The 17,244-nt window shown below is 46.6% G+C and overlaps 2 protein-coding genes across 2 annotated transcripts in view; both read right to left on the bottom strand.

The window, feature by feature from the left end:
• The window catches only part of celsr1b (cadherin EGF LAG seven-pass G-type receptor 1b), a gene marked incomplete at both ends in the record, with an annotated part of 101,309 nt that extends 99,969 nt beyond the window's left edge, over positions 1-1,340 (bottom strand). Inside the window, one exon of the mRNA XM_084452832.1 lies at positions 1-1,340. This exon is cut by the window's left edge and continues 2,150 nt beyond it. Within this exon, the coding sequence (XP_084308958.1) occupies positions 1-1,340 (1,340 nt within the window).
• A 2,010-nt stretch (positions 1,341-3,350) lies between these two features.
• On the bottom strand, positions 3,351-16,859 carry gtse1 (G-2 and S-phase expressed 1). The gene is made up of 11 exons (XM_084452831.1): positions 16,757-16,859; positions 16,581-16,638; positions 15,742-16,459; positions 14,885-15,058; positions 12,995-13,133; positions 12,199-12,600; positions 11,932-12,001; positions 11,139-11,390; positions 8,545-9,091; positions 5,679-5,789; positions 3,351-3,616 (listed from the first exon to the last, which is right to left on the bottom strand). The coding sequence occupies exons 1-11, from the start codon at positions 16,776-16,778 to the stop codon at positions 3,521-3,523; spliced, it is 2,589 nt and encodes an 862-aa protein (XP_084308957.1). The 5' UTR covers positions 16,779-16,859; the 3' UTR covers positions 3,351-3,520.
• Between the last annotated feature and the right edge of the window lie 385 nt (positions 16,860-17,244).

The following is a 17,244-nucleotide window of genomic DNA, read 5'->3' as shown; positions in this document are numbered from 1 at the left end:
ACGTACACCGTAGCGGTGGCGCTACGAGGACCAGGGTCTTTACCTTGGTCGTTGGCCTCCACTTTCAGCTGATACCGGGACACGGTTTCTCTGTCAGGCCTAACTTTGATTCTGACCAGTCCGTTTCTGGGGTCAATTTCAAATCCAACATTGTCCCCCGCCTCATTCACAATCTTGTATATCATGTTGGCGTTGGATGGGGCATCCCCATCAGTGGCCCTGATAGTTAATACTTCAAAACCCACCTCGACATTTTCCCTGATGCGAACCCTGTACTCAGTCTGTTCAAACACAGGGCCGTGGTCGTTAGTGTCACTGATGGTGACGGTGAGATAAGCAGTAGCTGACCTTTTAGGGGTGCCATTGTCTGTGGCGATGACTTTGAAGACATGTGTGTCCTTGACCTCTCTGTCCAAAGGCTGCAATGTTGTGATGCTACCAGTCTCCAGATTAATTTGAAAATAATCGTTGGATCTGCTGTCGAACAGAGCTTCCATGTCATACTCAATACGACCAGCAATCCCGTCGTCTGAATCCAACGCTTTGAGCGTAATTACGCGGGTTCCCGCGGGCTCGTTCTCCGGGACGGACACTTGATAGTTGGGCAGTTGAAACTGAGGAGCAGTGTTCACGTTTCTCTTCTTGCGTTTGGTCCACGGATCCAGTTCCCCAAGTCCGCTGCCCGTTAACCGCAGCTTCACACGGACAGCGGGGTTCCGTGAGTTCTGCACCTTGCAGATTAAACCCAACTCGTTCCCCTCGTGGAGCTGCAGACATTTCGTAGAAAACCTACCGCTATCAAAAATAAGCTTCTGATCTCCTGATGTGCACGACGAACGGAACGAGTCCGTAGGCCTATTCCGCATAAAGAGAGGTAACTTTTCATAAATGTCCATAAACAAAATACCCGTTGAGAGGCACGGGGATTTCACCAGTGTTGATTCAATGTTCATATAAATGTCGTGCTTAGTGGCCTTTCTCTTGTACTTAATAAAACAGTTGTGACCATGCACGAACGTACTGAAATAAAGCACAATCAAGTTTTCCGAGGTTAATGATGTGATCCGCACGCAGAGGGGCGCGGGGTTCCTGGGCAGGCGCGCGCAGTCTACTCTCCCTGAGAAACGCACTATTCCGTCTCGCCTCTTAATGTCCAAAAAGTCCCTTACGTATTTTGGTGTTGAAGTCTTGTCAATGCTATAGATCCAACCTTGTCCGAGAGATAAGTTTGCCAACACTTGACCAGAAGTGAATGCATCCGAAAGGTGTATATCAAAACAATGAAATCGGGGAACATGCGGTATAACCCACATCCACAGCCAGAGCATTTGTAATTCCATGGTTTCAAACGCATGACATCCACTCTGCCTCTCAACGACCCCTAGAACGGGCTAGGTTGTGGTCTCTCTCTCCCTCTGGACCTTGTCCCGTTCCTTCTCATGGCTGCTTTCTAATGTGGAGCGGAGCGCCGCGTCGCATGTGAGCAGGTCTGTCCAGCGGTCCCCCGGGGGGACACGTCCCCCCTCCCATACTGCATGAACCTGCTACTGGGACTACTTGATAACTCCCATATACCAATTAAGAGAATGAATTACTGAAAATGTAAATGTGAGCTAATTACCAACAGACTTTGCTTTCCAAACAAACTGTGAAAACGTCTTTCCCATCAATTACCATTATATGAATCAGATTAATGGCATATTCATAGATTTTTTTTTCTCTGAATAGAGCCCTAATGTAGGCGTACTCCATTGTGTCCATAGTTAGCATGGTGGCTACATACAATCTAATCCCTCCAACCCACCCCCTATGCAAATAGTATTCTGTAGGCTATTCTTTCTGGTATAGTTTTTACCGTTGAAACTAGATGAAGAAAGAGATCAATGGTTGTTTGCATTCAAATTTGGTTGTTTGCATTAACTCTTGTTTGCATTGTGAGTTAGCCTACAATTACCTAATGTTACCAAATTATTTCCTGGAAACGCAAACACCACTTGAACACTAATCTGAGTATCCTACCCAGAAGCACTGCCTCAGCCCAGCGAGATGAAGTTACAGGATGGAGCTACACAATGAAAACCAATGCAAATGCAACTGTGGATGCATAGAGGGAGAGTGGAGTGAGATTCACATCACAATTCAAACAAAAATAATAGGATTAAGTGTTTAGTTTCGTTTAAAACACAATTTGAAGCCCACTTGTTTCGTATACAACGGCAATGCTTGCAAAATAATTAATTTTGGAATGAACCCTTGATTGCGTCAAACTGTGAGCAAACCTAATATTCTTGCAGTTATTTGACTTTTAGCTCCCCCTAGTGGACACAGGGAAGTATGTCGCAACACATCAGGAATCATGCTACTGGCACTTATTACTTACAGACAGCCTGAAGAATTGAATACACATCACATTTTTAATCTCTTTATGATCTTGCAGTGTCTAGTCCAGCAGGCCACTTTGATCATATAGTCCTTAACTTTAATCAATATTCATACAGGATTTAACATCTAGAAGTGTTTGAAGTTTCTGAATTATCTGTGTAAAGAACGTCAGCCGTTGCCATGTCAATACGAAGATGGCAACACGTCATTTTGTTTGAAAGATAAAGAGACTCTCACATCTGTGCCCCTATCAGTTAAACCACCTCAGTGAAAGCTTTATGCTAAAACAGTGAATTTAATACGAATGCATTGATATCTAATGGTAACCCTGGACACCTGGCAACCTAGGTTGCTTTGGAGATCTTGAACTGTGACTCTTGGACTTGGGGTCAACATAGCCTTGTGTCCTCCACCTGGCAGGCAGTGGCCTTCCATCTCCTGGTCTCTCTCCAGACTCAAACATGATGCTGAGTCACTGCTCAGTCTGGAGCTCTGCCTGCTACATCAGTCTGCAGAATGAGTGACGGGTCACAGCAGCAATGAGAGAGGTTTGAATAAGGAGTGGGAGCGCCTGATCACGAGTCCTTACTGCCAGGATTTAAAAAAAAACTGTTTTTTAGCATCGAGTGTCCCAGACCCATAGAGATCATGCAGTAACGCTGATAGCGTAGCTTACATAGTGTTTCAGCGTAAGCAGACATGGGTCTGGCGCTAGGACTAGGCCCATACATTTCCTAATAATTGACAGTTAATCAACATAATTAACAGTGGAAAGCGGTGTTAACATTAGTCTAAACTTGCCATCTGGAACGTGCACATAAAGAATACAATTTTGAAATAAAGTGCCACCATTTCAGTCAGTTAAATTAATCACATTTATTTGGATCCTTCAATTAAAAGACAGAAAGCAGCAAGACGGTCACAGAGTAACACAGTACAGTATGAGTAAACACTTACAAAGGGTAAAACTTGATTTAAAACACAATGTATTTTTCTTTTACTGAAATACATACTATGAAGTCAACTATGAAGGCACAGTACTTGTGCAGGGTTTTGAATCATTGTGTCGAGTTTTAATCAGCTGTATTAACTCAACAGGGGTGTGAATCATTGTGTAGGTTTAACCAGTCGTACGGACTCAAAAAGATAAGTTGATCAGGGGGGCATCATCCATGGCATTTTTCTTCTTGTCCTCTGGGCTCCATTTGATAAGAGGAGAGGTCAGGTCGATTAACTGGAAAGGATAAATAGGTACAGGTTAAGACACGCACTGTATGTGCAGCTATGAAGGTGCACGTACACTTGTATAACAATATCATTACTCTGATAACATTAATAACATGTCAAAGCATCAAAGCTTTCAGTTATGAAGTAACTACTACCAAACTCAAGTACTTCCATGCAATATAAACTGGCATGACATGACAACGAGGCAATACTGGAGAGGCTCATTCAGCTGACAGCAGGGCCACTTCTAAGCTCCATATCACTAGAAACTCTGCATCTTATGCAGAGCGTTTTCTGGAGGCTGTTCTGGAGGCAGAAGGGGGTCCTACCCAGTAGGGATGCACCATATATCGCCAATCATATCGGTATCGGCCGATGTTAGTCATATTTTAATATATCGGTATCGGTTCGATGTGCAAAACAAATCATTATTTCTGTCCAGCTGCTGTTGTGTGAATGAATGAATGAATATTTATTTTTTTGTCATGTCTGAGGACCCATCCCTTACGGGATTATAAGACACCATAAACAGTAAACAATAATTAACTATATCACATACACTTCTCACGGTTTGTAAGCTATGCAATGTATCCAAACAATAACAGAAAATAAATAAATAAAAATAAGTCTTTCGTCAAAATCCTAAATAAATGCATCACATATAAGTTATTTGTTCGTTTGTCCCAAGCTTTCTCTAAATATTCTGCAAGTGCAAATACCCTATGATCAAACATCCATTTTAGTCTCTCTGCATCACTCAACCACATCAAATCAATATTTTTACACACATCAGGTGTGTGTTGTTTTTGAGAGGAAACAATGCAGTAAATCTATGATTTATCAGCTTTACCAAATGTTTTGGAAATAGAGACAGTGTTTCCATGTGTTTTTCACTATGTATAACATTTGATTATCATAGTAACTTGTTTTTATAGAGATTATATCGACATTGGTAAATATCGGTTATCGGCCTCGACAGCAATGTTAATATCTGTTATCGGCCAAAATGTTCATATCGGTGCACCCCTACTACCCAGTACTATGTGTACCTAATAAGGTGGTAACAAACATTTTCACTTGATACATGTGAAGCACGTAAAGTCAAGCGCGGCTGGAGCTTAAAGGAGAATGCTCGTTTTTTACAACCTGGACCTTATTTACGACATATTATAAGACGTTTGACTCACCGAGATCACTTTGGTGTAGTTCGGAGGCCTGTAGAAGAAATGTAAAATCCAGCGCGAGCCAGTATATCCATGTAATGGCGGTGGACGGGGCACCGAGAATGCAGTTTCTAAAAATCTATTTTCAGCCGCTAAACGGTTGTTTTCATCAATCTGATTTTATGAATCGACAGTTGTGATTCCCCAAAGCGAGGCCTTGTTGTGGTTTTCAAATACGGGGTCTTTAGCCTCTGTAATATGATCTTTAAACGCCTTTCCCCACTTGCTCCAGCACGCATGCGCACAGGCCAGCGCGCAGACTGGCTATTCTCCGTCTGTAGGCTACATTCGCGGCTCACATTCTCTACGCTACGATCGGATTGTTGGTGCCTAGAATATCTGCGCGCTGGCCTGTGCGCATGCGTGCTGGAGCAAGTGGGGAAAGGCGTTTAAAGATCATATTACAGAGGCTAAAGACCACGTATTTGAAAACCACAACAAGGCCTCGCTTTGGGGAATCACAACTGTCGATTCATAAAATCAGATTGATGAAAACAACCGTTTAGCAGCCGAAAATATATTTTTAGAAACTGCATTCTCGGTGCCCCGTCCACCGCCATTACATGGATATACTGGCTCGCGCTGGATTTTAAATTTCTTCTACATGCCTCCGAACTACACCAAAGTGATCTTGGTGAGTCAAACGTCTTATAATATGTCGTAAATAAGGTCCAGGTTGTCAAAAACGAGCATTCTCCTTTAAGGAACTCCCGTCGTCCCGGACAACAGGCACACGACCGATGAGTGAAATCAGGGAAGTGAGTTCGGGGTGTGAACATTATGCCGCCATCCTAAAGAAACAAAGTGAGTTAAGAGCCTTGAAGAGGAGTTGTGGTATTCCCTCACCTGTCCAGCAGAGGACTTGGCAGTCTTGACCAGGACAGGAGTGTTGGACAAGTCAATGAGGAGTCTCTCCACTGGTCTCTCCACAGGGGCTGGAGCGTCCACCAGCAGAACCTGGAACACGCATGGTGAGATCAACCCAAAACATGTCAGATAAGGGCTCAGGTAAGATAATGGCTCAGGTCAGATAATGGCTCAGGTCAGATAATGGCTCAGGTCAGATAATGGCTCAGGTCAGATAATGGCTCAGGTCAGATAATGGCTCAGGTCAGATAATGGCTCAGGTCAGATAATGGCTCAGGTCAGATAATGGCTCAGGTCAGATAATGGCTCAGGTCAGATAATGGCTCAGGTCAGATAATGGCTCAGGTCAGATAATGGCTCAGGTCAGATAATGGCCCACGCTCGGCTTCACAGAAGTGAAAGTAGGTTTATCTGTGCAGAGTATGGGTCCAATGTCCAATGAAATGCTTTAGAGCTTCTCTTCACAGACAGTCAATAATAAAAGGCTGTAAAAAGCGAAGGCTGGCATGTTAGCACACCTGGGGCCTCATTTATAAACATTGCGTAGAATCCACGTAACTAAGTTAGCTTAGCTAAGTGATTACTAAAATATACGCACCAAAAATCTCCGATTTATAAAACGCTGCGTATCACAATCCATGTTCACTCAGGCACGCCTACGCCAGCTGCCCTTTATAAATCACAATCAACACTTAACTTGGCGCACGTGAACGCGCATTCTGATCACACCCCAATTAACGTCCACAATTGCCTATAAATGGTCAGTGATACGCCTATACATATGCAACGACAATGGAGCCGAGTGCAAAAGGCAGAAAGAGAAAGATACATTTTACCGATGCGAGGTGGAGGTATTGGTCAACGAGGTAGAGACTCCGCAAAAGGATCTTTTCGGAACGATGATTTCACATGTGCACGACTGATAAGAGCACCTGTTAGGCCTGAGTGGTCTGTTAGATAATGAATTATCTATCATGCAGGCTATATTGGCATTCGTTTAGTGCGGTAGGCCTTATTAGGTGGCTGCTTATATCCAAACTGATAATCATTATAAGCCTATAGTGTTGTTGCATGGGTAACGGGGTTTGGATCTATATTGCACGTAATCTAATGCTTCACAGGGTGGCCCATGAATAAAATGCCTAACTTATCAACGTATAAACGGGTCAATTTACAATGACATCCATAACAATGCAAACATGTAGGCCTATAGTGACTACTTAAGGCAAGTATCCCCAATTTAACTATACGACAGATCTGAGGGTTCTTTGCAGCAGCCAATTTGTGTATTTTCCGGGATATCATGCATTTCACACACTTTCTCAAAACATTCTGTAGGCATATAGAAGCTGCGTGTTCTAATGGATGTTGCGGGATAGCCAAGCACATATTAGAACATCTGTGCCAAGTCCCGGCATATCCAAGGCCCCGTGCGTCATGGCCTACTATAATCCAGCTATATCAGTGCCTGTATCGAGGTCTTGTAAATACAGTATATGGGGTCCATGGATGAGTTTCATGTGATTCTATAAACGGTAATTATTGCTACACACATGACGATTCGGCAAATTAATAATCTAACTTGCTCCCTTGTGTTCTTACAACTTGGAGACGCATCACCTCCATGCGCTCTTTTGCGCACAGCTAATTCTACCAAAGCATGTGAGCATTGGGATGACATGCGTTTTTAGGCCCACATTCCTCGTATGCCTGCTACATGACAATCATACGACAATATGAGGATATATGATGATGTACAATATAGCCTAATGTAGCCTACAGTTGCCTCAAGTAGGACATTTCCATTCACCGCTCAACATCATTGTTGCGGCTTGCCTCAGTGGTCATTCGGGTTTACATAAAAGCCTAATCAAATATAGGCTATAAATACATAAATACATTAACGAATGAATAGGTGGATAATTAAACATACGAATAATTAACTAAATAAATGATTAACTGAATAAATATACTTCAACGCCGAATGCAACATTTGTTTGGTGCGGTAATAGGCCTTATAGTTGTAGGCTATCGACATACGGAATCATTACTATGATAAGCCTATAGGCTCTTGTCGTGTTGTGTTATCAACGTAATATGTGGCTTTTCTTCATAGGCTACAGCCCGTGATGCTTCTCGGGATAGCCTATAAATGAATAGGCCTACAACATAACATTATATTATGACACAAATGGGTCAATTCACAGACACATCCAAAGCAATGCCGACATTATTTCGTGATTAGGCTACGGTGGCGATTGATTCCGTTTAAACTGTGTGACACATTGGAGGGTTTCTTGCAGTGACCGATGTATTTATTATTCAATATGTCATGTGTTTCGCAGACTTTCCCGAGTTTCATCCCTCTGCCATCGGAGTCGCGTTTTCCCCTTTCTCCAGAAACGTGCTTATCGTAGTTAAAGGAGGGTCGAAGTGTGCGTAGAGTTACGCACACCTTCCGCCAACTTATCGCTCAGCTCGTTTTTTATAAATACCGAAAGTTGCGTAGAAAGTTGCTCAGCATGGGTTACGCACGCTTTTGTACTTACGCAACGTTTATAAATGAGGCCCCTGGGCATTATCCCTAGTATGTTAGCACACCTGGGCATTATCCCTCGTATGTTAGCACACCTGGGAATTATCCCTCGTATGTTAGCACACCTGGGCATTATCCCTCATATGTTAGCACACCTGGGCATTATCCCTCGTATGTTAGCACACCTGGGCATTATCCCTCGTATGTTAGCTAGCCAGGCTGCGTTGGTGTGGAGACACTGCTACCATGAAGATGAGGAGGGTCAGCGAGATCTGCTAGATTCAGTTTGACCCGACCTGAGACGTTTACCTGATTCATCTCCTGCGTCTTCGTCCCCATCCCCGCCCTGGGGTCCTGGTTCTCCTGCAGCGCGTCTGACCCCGCCCTGGGGTCCTGGTTCTCCTGCAGCGCGTCTGACCCCGCCCTGGGGTCCTGGTTCTCCTGCAGCGCGTCTGAGCCCGCCCTGGGGTCCTGGTTCTCCTGCAGCGCGTCTGACCCCGCCCTGGGGTCCTGGTTCTCCTGGGTAGCGCGGGGACCCTCCAGCGCTCCTCCTGAGCCGGGCTCTGGGGGGTCCTGACTGACGGCAGAGGGGGGGTCCTGTGAGTCTGGCTGGGGGGCGGTGGTGGGGGGCTGTTCTGGCCCATCCTCCAGGGGGAACAGCAGGGGGCCGGGCTGGAGCTCATCCTCCAACAGCAGGGGACCGGGCTGGAACTCATCCTCCAACAGCAGGGGGCCGGGCTGGAACTCATCCTCCAACAGCAGGGGGCCGGGCTGGAGCTCATCCTCCAGGGGGAACAGCAGGGGGCCGGGCTGGAGCTGGACCTCCGGCTGCCGGCTGGCCTTCACCTGGGCTGGACTGAAGGAAACAGAGGTGTTGACTCACACATGCTACAGTGTGTAATGATAGAACACTGGCATTAGCCATACTGGAACAATGCTACTGAACATGGAGTAACATGGAGTAGAGAGTCCAGTGATCTCAGGCTACTGACCTCACACAAACTGGCAAACTCCATGGCTAAATGGACGGGTATGGACTGAGGCTCAGTTGCTATGGTAGAAGAAGGGGGCTTTAATGGAAGCGTTTCAAATTGTGTCCGATTAGAGATGCGTGGATGGAGTTTGAGCACCCGAATCCACGCGCTCTCATCACTCATCCCCCCGCCACCCACCCGACGGCATTATCTTCTAAAATGTAGAGACCCGCCCCCAACCCGCCAAACATGAAGTTATTGGATTTACATTTAAATTATGTCCAGCCGTTCGTGCTCATTCTCTTTTCATATAGGAGCATTTTCTTGACTTAAACAATTTAAAGATCATAGGCTCGCTTTCCCAGGATCTGGGTTGACGAAGTGGTCGAGGGTATTTGAGTGAGCTGCTGGCAGGTCGCACGCTTTCTCGCAGTTGTTTTAATATATATAATTATAGTAGTTATTAAATACAAATATCACTGACAAATCCACCCGCAATCCACCCGAAATTAATCACAATGTTGATTTTTATTGGCCCACCCACCCACGGATGTCGCGGATATATCCGCAATATTCGCATCTCTACCTCCGATGCAGCTTACAAGCCGCCATCATGCTCAAATAACATAACATTTATATATACATTTAAGTAATATATTATTTGATATATTAATTTTTGATCATTCATATATTAATTTTTCTTCCAAACTTATTTTAGCCCTCACGTAACTGTTACAGTAACAGACCCATATTACCTGTACTGCTGGAAGCCACTAGGGGGCAATAGCGATATTTTAGGGTTCATATTTATGAAGCTGTCAAGCTGTCCATCACTGTCACCGTCCATCACATCATGCTTTGTCAAGTCTGTGGCGAGAGAAGGGCCTTCTGAATGTTAGCTAGCATTAAAAAAATGACACTTTCAAAGAGCCTAAAGCACAAAATGGATGCAGAAAACCGCAGCTTTAATGAAGAATGGCATGTACAGTAGGACTGCTTGTGCATAAGCCTGACAGCTGTCAAGCCCAATGTTAAAGTAGTGTGAGAGGGGAAATGTAACTTCTCCCATTAGCTTAACCAAAGTGAGTATTTCAGTCCTGTGCTTTTCTTGGTTTTACTTTATTTGTGTATTATTTGATCACAGGGACTTTAATTAAATGCAAGGGATAGCCTAGTAACATACGTGTGTGATAATCGAGGCCTGTCACTATTTGTCGTTTCTATTTGCTGATATGCAGACTTGTACTTACCGGTAGGCTATAGTGATGGTTGTTATTGAGAAATGTACCAAATTAAATGAACCAAACGAGTATTCCGGTGTTGTGATTTTCTTAGTTTTAGGCTTAGCCTACTTTATTTGTTGGATCATATGCTACTTTAATTTGATGCAAAGGGTAACATTTGTAATAACCAATGCGTGTGGCTTTGTGATTTCTCTTTGCTGACGGCAAGGCCTGCACCTAGCCTACTCTTTCTGTTGACGGTTGCTGAGACAACTGCGCTATTGTGTCGGGGTGGAGCTCAAGCAACGACTATGAACACGTGAAACTCATTGAAGTCAGGCTACGGCACAAGCTACTTTTCAGAGGGCGTTTGTTTCATTTGATTAAACATATAGGCTACTTTTTCCTCCTCACTATTGCTGAATTCAGTAATATTCGGGGGGCCGGACGGGAAGCTCTGGTGGGCTGGATGTGGCCCGCGGGACGCCAGCTGACGTACCCTGGTCTGTTCAACGCTTTACTTGCCTGCCACAATAAGGTAATGTACTTCATTTAATAATATAATAATGCAATGTACTTCATTTAATAATATAATAATGTAATGTACTTCATTTAATAATATAATAATGTAATGTACTTTATTTGGGGGCAAAAATGGATCTATGTGGTTCTTGGTGCTGAATGGATTCAGATGATGTCTCCTCACCTCCAGCGGCCGGCTCTCCTGGTGACGGAGGCTGGCAGGCCGGCCTGGCAGTGGGAGGAGCCGACCTGGCTGTGGGCGGAGCTACCCGGCCTCGCCAGGCTCTTGGGGGTTAGCGTGGGAATGCTGGACATCCGCCGCTTCACGGGGGTGGGCAGGGCGGAGGGGCGGCTCATCTTAGGCTGCAGGGACCCGGGTCCACCAGCAGAGGGCGTCTGGAGCTCTGGTGCCAGGGCCACAGGCTTCTGTGGGAGGCTAGGAAGGAGGGAGGGGGTTCAATTATATACATCTAGAGTATCAATTTATAAAGGCTAAAAATATCTTTCGGATATCTAAATATCATTTGGATAACTTCTATCCAATCAGGTCTCCATCAGTCTTCTCCTATTGTCACTTTTATTCTCTGTAGATTCTGCTCTTAATCACGTGTTTTAGAAAGGAAATGCACTTGTGAGTTCTGGCAAGTAGTAGTACATTGGCTTTTCCTACGTTAAATGCAATTATTGTTAGTCTCTTTGGATAAAAGCGGTTGCTAAGTGACTGTAATGTAATGTAATGTAGTCCAGGTAGAGAGAGCAGGAGCGTGGGTACCTGTCCACACTGTAATGTAATGTAATGTAATGTAATGTAATGTAGTCCAGGTAGAGAGCAGGAGCGTGGGTAATGTAATGTAATGTAATGTAATGTAATGTAATGTAGTCCAGTCAGAGAGCAGGAGCGTGGGTACAGGTAGAGAGAGCAGGAGCGTGGGTAATGTAATGTAATGTAGTCCAGTCAGAGAGAGGAGCGTGGGTACCTGTCCACACTGCCAGCAGGGAGGAGCTGCTTGGGCTTCACGAGGCGAGGACCATCAGGGGAAGAGACAGCTAGAAGACAACGGCAGGTGTCCATTAAGGAATATGTACACAAAACAACATACACAAAACAATATAAACAACAACATGCACAATGGGCTTTGACATGGGAGAGGGCTTTTTAAATGAGGCTAGCGGTGGAGTGAGCGTGTAGACGGCTCAGATCCAGGAGGGGGCAGCAGCAGAGCCTGGCCCGGACCGGCCCTCACCTTCGGACCTGCGCGGGCCCCGGAGCAGGCTGGTGGGGGTGGGGGCGATGAGGGCCGTGAGTTTGGGCTGGGCCGGCCTGGCGCAGGGGGAGGAGGAGACGTTGGGCACAGAGGAGGTCCTCTCCAGGGCTCTCTTGGTGGGGGTCTGGAGGAGGAGGGGCGGGGGGGCGGGGGCGGGCCTGCCCGGCGCCGAGCGGCCGGCCTCCGAGGGCCTCCTCCCCTGGGCGGAGACGGAGCGGCGTGCCCCGGCCACGGAGGCCGAGGGGCGGGAGGGCGGGGGCGCGGTCAGTAGGGACTTGCGGTTCTTGGCGGCGGCGCCGGGGTTGGCCAGTCGGCTCATGCTGGCGGGGGCGCGTCCGCTCGGGCCGCTCACACTGGTGTTCAGGGAGGAGTTGAGTTTAGCTAGAATGAGAGGGTGATGAGTTGAGACATTTCATAGTGCAGTTGCTATGATTGAACACTATATCGCACTAAAGACATCTTATTTATCTTATCAAGCGGTTCAGGTTCAAGCACATTATGTTGCCTCTGTGTATGAAATGCGCTAAACAAATAAAGTCTGATTTGATTCAATTTGTCCACTATAAAAAAGGCAAACAATAGAAGGCTCCAATTTCTCTTTAGGATCACATGGATTCAGCTGTAAATATTGATGTCAATCAGCATTGCTCTATAATGGTACACAGGGGCTAGCATGCTAATAGATGTTAGCCCTCTGGCAGCATAGAGAAGTGTGCATTCAGAGCTAATGCTAATGTTAATGCGCCTAGGAAAGTAGGCGTTTCTAGACGCTCACCTATCCCTGTGGGAGACACAGACAGGCTGGAGTTGAAGCTGGACACTGAGGAAGAGGAGGACGACGTGTTCCTCTTGTCCGCCGCCCTCCTGGTCTGAGGAGGCGGGGCTTTGACTGCTGACGGGGGACGCGGTCCGCTCTGAAAACAACTCACAGGGTTAGGGTCAGAGGTGGCAGACTCAGAGGTCATTCCTTGTATCATGCAGTCAACAAATGTGAGCAACTGTGTGACTGTGTATGGTAAATTAATGTCTACAGTTTAAATATGTACAGTCGTTTCCTGAGCAGTCACATTTTGGGGGTGAATTGAAAGGTTGCTTTGGAAACAACAGAAAAAGAACACAGTAGGGTTGCAAAATTTGGGAATATTTTGGCAAATTTTCCAGTATATTCCTGTTAATTTCCGTTGGGAAGTTCGGGAATTTTCCTGGAATTTTGCAACCCAACAGAGACAAGAGGCTTGAGTTGAGGGAGCTTCCCGCCCGTCTCCACTCTCGTCCTTCCCTTCGTCACCACGGAACAAACAACAACAGATTCAGAGCTCAGCTCAGAGAGAGAACAGCAATCCAGGTTATTGGTTTTAGGGCAACGCACTCAAAGATGAGGGAAGATATCAAGCCAACAGGAAACGAGCAGAGATCAACCAGATACTTCTGCAGCTGGTGGCGAGTCAGCGATTCCTCCACAATCGCTTTCTACTGGTTTCCATTGTGGCTCTACTAGTGGTGTGACGAGATATCATGATATAAAACGTGATATACATCGTCAAGATGAAAAACTGTCTCTCGGTAAAAAAAAATATATATAAAGTGAAAAAGTATATAAACTAGGGCTGTACACTTAATACATCCATGGCTGCACAATATATGGTTTATGCATCGCCATGGCAATGTGCACATGCGCAATAGTGACATCACAAGGGCCTGTTCTCTTTTTTCCCGATGTTAACGCAAAACATGTCATGATACAAACTTTTGCTCAACTTTTTAATTTTGATGACTGTCAAAAACTAAGAGACACATTATTAGTAGGCGTTTTGGAACATAGTCAAGACACTTGGCTACCGGTGTACGCAGACGCGAGGATCACTGTTTAGTTCTAACCTCATATAGGACATAGGCCTGTATGTTTACAAGTTTGCTTATTTCCGTTTTAAACAAACAAAATATATTGCAATATGTATCACAAAAAATTGCATCGCTGCAATGTATGTTTTTGTCAATATCGCCCAGCCCTAATATAAACGTATATGCAGTGACGTTGGGTACCAAAAAGTGCTATACAAACATAACAAACTGTAAGTATATGGCAAATAACATTGTTTTGCATTTTGTGCTTTTTGAATAAAAGACTATTTATCCTGTCATATATTCATCGTTCAAGTTTTGTAAAATATATAGTTTTAAAATCTATATCATGAGCCCAATATCATGTATGGTATTGTGAGATGAGCCCCAGGTTGTACTCTACCGGTCTACCGGGGATCTGAGCCCCCTGAGGAATCATGTAGGGGAGGAGAAGAGAGAGAACAATATATATTCATGTCTTCGCAAAAGTGAAGGAAATCAATTTCTAAAAGTGATGAACAAGCCTGCAGCATTCCTGACCGACCAGGAGGTCAACCCTGTAACCAGGAGGTCAACCTGTAACCAGGAGGTCAACCTGTAACCAGGAGGTCAACCCTGTAACCAGGAGGTCAACCCTGTAACCAGGAGGTCAACCCTGTAACCAGGAGGTCAACCTGTAACCAGGAGGTCAACCCTGTAACCAGGAGGTCAACCTGTAACCAGGAGGTCAACCCTGTAACCAGGAGGTCAACCCTGTAACCAGGAGGTCAACCTGTAACCAGGAGGTCAACCCTGTAACCAGGAGGTCAACCCTGTGTGTTACCTTGCTGGGGGGAGCGAGGCCCCTCCTCCTCCCGTGCAGGCTGGAGTTGAGGGAGGAGTCGCTGGCGTCGGAGCCCACGCTGGCGGCGTCGGACAGGCGGTCCTCGCCAGGGGCGGCTCTGCTGGAGCTCCGGCCAGTCGGGCCCACGCTGCGCCTGCTGGACGCCAGGTTACCCTGGAACAAGCAAACCACATAAACACACTCCCCTGATACTGATACTGCCCCAGCTCCCCTGATACTGCCCCAGCTCCTGATACTGCCCCAGCTCCCCTGATACTGCCCCAGCTCCTGATACTGCCCCAGCTCCCCTGATACTGCCCCATCTACCCTGATACTGCCCCATCTACCCTGATACTGCCCCAGCTCCCCTGATACTGCCCCATCCACCCTGATACTGCCCCATCTACCCTGATACTGCCCCATCTACCCTGATACTGCCCCAGCTCTTGATACTGCCCCATCTACCCTGATACTGCCCCAGCTCCCCTGATACTGCCCCAGCTCCCCTGATACTGCCCCAGCTCCCCTGATACTGCCCCAGCTCCCCTGATACTGCCCCAGCTCCCCTGATACTGCCCCAGCTCCCCTGATACTGCCCCAGCTCTCCTGACACTGCCCCAGCTCCCCTGATACTGCCCCAGCTCCCCTGATACTGCCCCAGCTCTCCTGATACTGCCCCAGCTCCCCTGATACTGCCCCAGCTCTCCTGATACTGCCCCAGCTCCCCTGATACTGCCCCAGCTCCCCTGATACTGCCCCATCTACCCTGATACTGCCCCAGCTCCCCTGATACTGCCCCAGCTCATGTACATATATCACAGCAATGGGAGACACTGAAAGAAGGCCAGACTCCCTACTTTGCTTGGAGGTGGGAGCCTAGTAGTCTTCTCTGCTGGTCCTGGTCTGGTCCTGGTCTGGTCCTGGTCTGGTCCTGGTCTGGTCCTGGTACTCAGAGATGTTCTGGTCCCAACCGGGGCTGCCGCTTTGCTGGGGAGCACACCGCCGACGCACGTCACACCGGCCCGGCCTCGGAGCACCATCTTGGGCTGCGTCTGAGCCTTGGCGTCCCTCACGGGGCTGGAGGTGCTAACGGAGCTAACCCGTGCCTTGGTGGAGCTGGGCGCCCCTCCGGAGCCCGTGGCTCCGTTCGCTCTTAGCAGCCTCTGCTGAATAGCAGGAGGCAGCTGCTTCATAGGACTGTCCTGCACACAGAAGGTCTCCCTCTTGATGGGGCTGAGGACAGCGTCCACAGGCTTGCTGAAAACCCCCAGCTTGGCCCCTGAATCCAGCACAAAGTCCTCTTTCGCTTTGCTTTCTGGGGCTGTGCCACTACTTCCTGTGTTGTGTGGGTGCTCCTGGCCGCCCTCTAGCTGATTGGCTAGTTGGTGAGCTTCTTTGCAGATCTCTTCAAAGCGCTCGCCTGAGAGAGGACTCCAGCTGGCCTCCTCCCCTAAGGACCGCCCACTGCTGACGCGGGCCTTCACCACGGTCTCCACTCCTACGTTGACACACCTTTCTTTGTGACTGATGGGACCCACGAAGACTTCATCATCCTCCTCTTCATCTCCCTTGGAACTATAAGCACATGAGAGCATGATGTCACAGTCGTGTTTGAGGTGAGGAGGACATCTAATTGGTTGAATGTAGTGACAATGACTTGACGGATTTTGAATGGACGATTCAACGACGTACAAACCTGCCAGGTGACAGAGACACATCAAAATCAAACCTCTCTTCAGCCAAATCGAAGAACCCTTTGGGAAAAGAGAGAACACAGTTGAGCCTGTTAACCAAGCTCTCCCAGCTGTATTACATGAGGTCTTTTGAGCCTCATTTGCAAGTTGCAATAATGAGCAATTGACTTATTTTTACCACAGTTTGCATTGGAAGTCATCCTCCCCGGGGAACAAGGCGGTGAGGTCCGGTGAGCAGATGGTTCTCAGGGTAGATCAGGGTAGATCAGGGTAGATCGGGGTAGATCGGGGTAGATCAGTCGAGCTTTATGGGAAATACAATGAAATACCGTAAAGAACATATTCTATCAGAGACATGCAAGGCAAGGCAAGTTTATTTATATAGCACATTTCAGCCACAGGGCAATTCAAGGTGCTTTACATGAGACATTAAAAGCATTAAAACAAAAAGCAAGTCATTATAGACATTTAAACAAAAAGCAGGACAAATAGAATACAGGAATAAAAGTGACAGTGCAGTATACTGATAAACAAAGCTCCTCTTAGAAAGCAGTGGCAAAAAGAAAAGTCTTCAGGCTTGTTTTAAAAGAAATACCGTAAAGAACATATTCTATCAGAGACATGCAAACACATTACCTACGGTTAAACTAGCTAGCTACACATGGC

This window comes from Borostomias antarcticus (genome assembly GCF_949987555.1).
Source record: "Borostomias antarcticus genome assembly, chromosome: 18".
Classification (NCBI taxonomy): Eukaryota; Metazoa; Chordata; class Actinopteri; order Stomiiformes; family Stomiidae; genus Borostomias; species Borostomias antarcticus.
The sequence above is the reverse complement of the archived record's forward strand: the minus strand, read 5'-3'. Positions and strand labels throughout refer to the sequence as shown.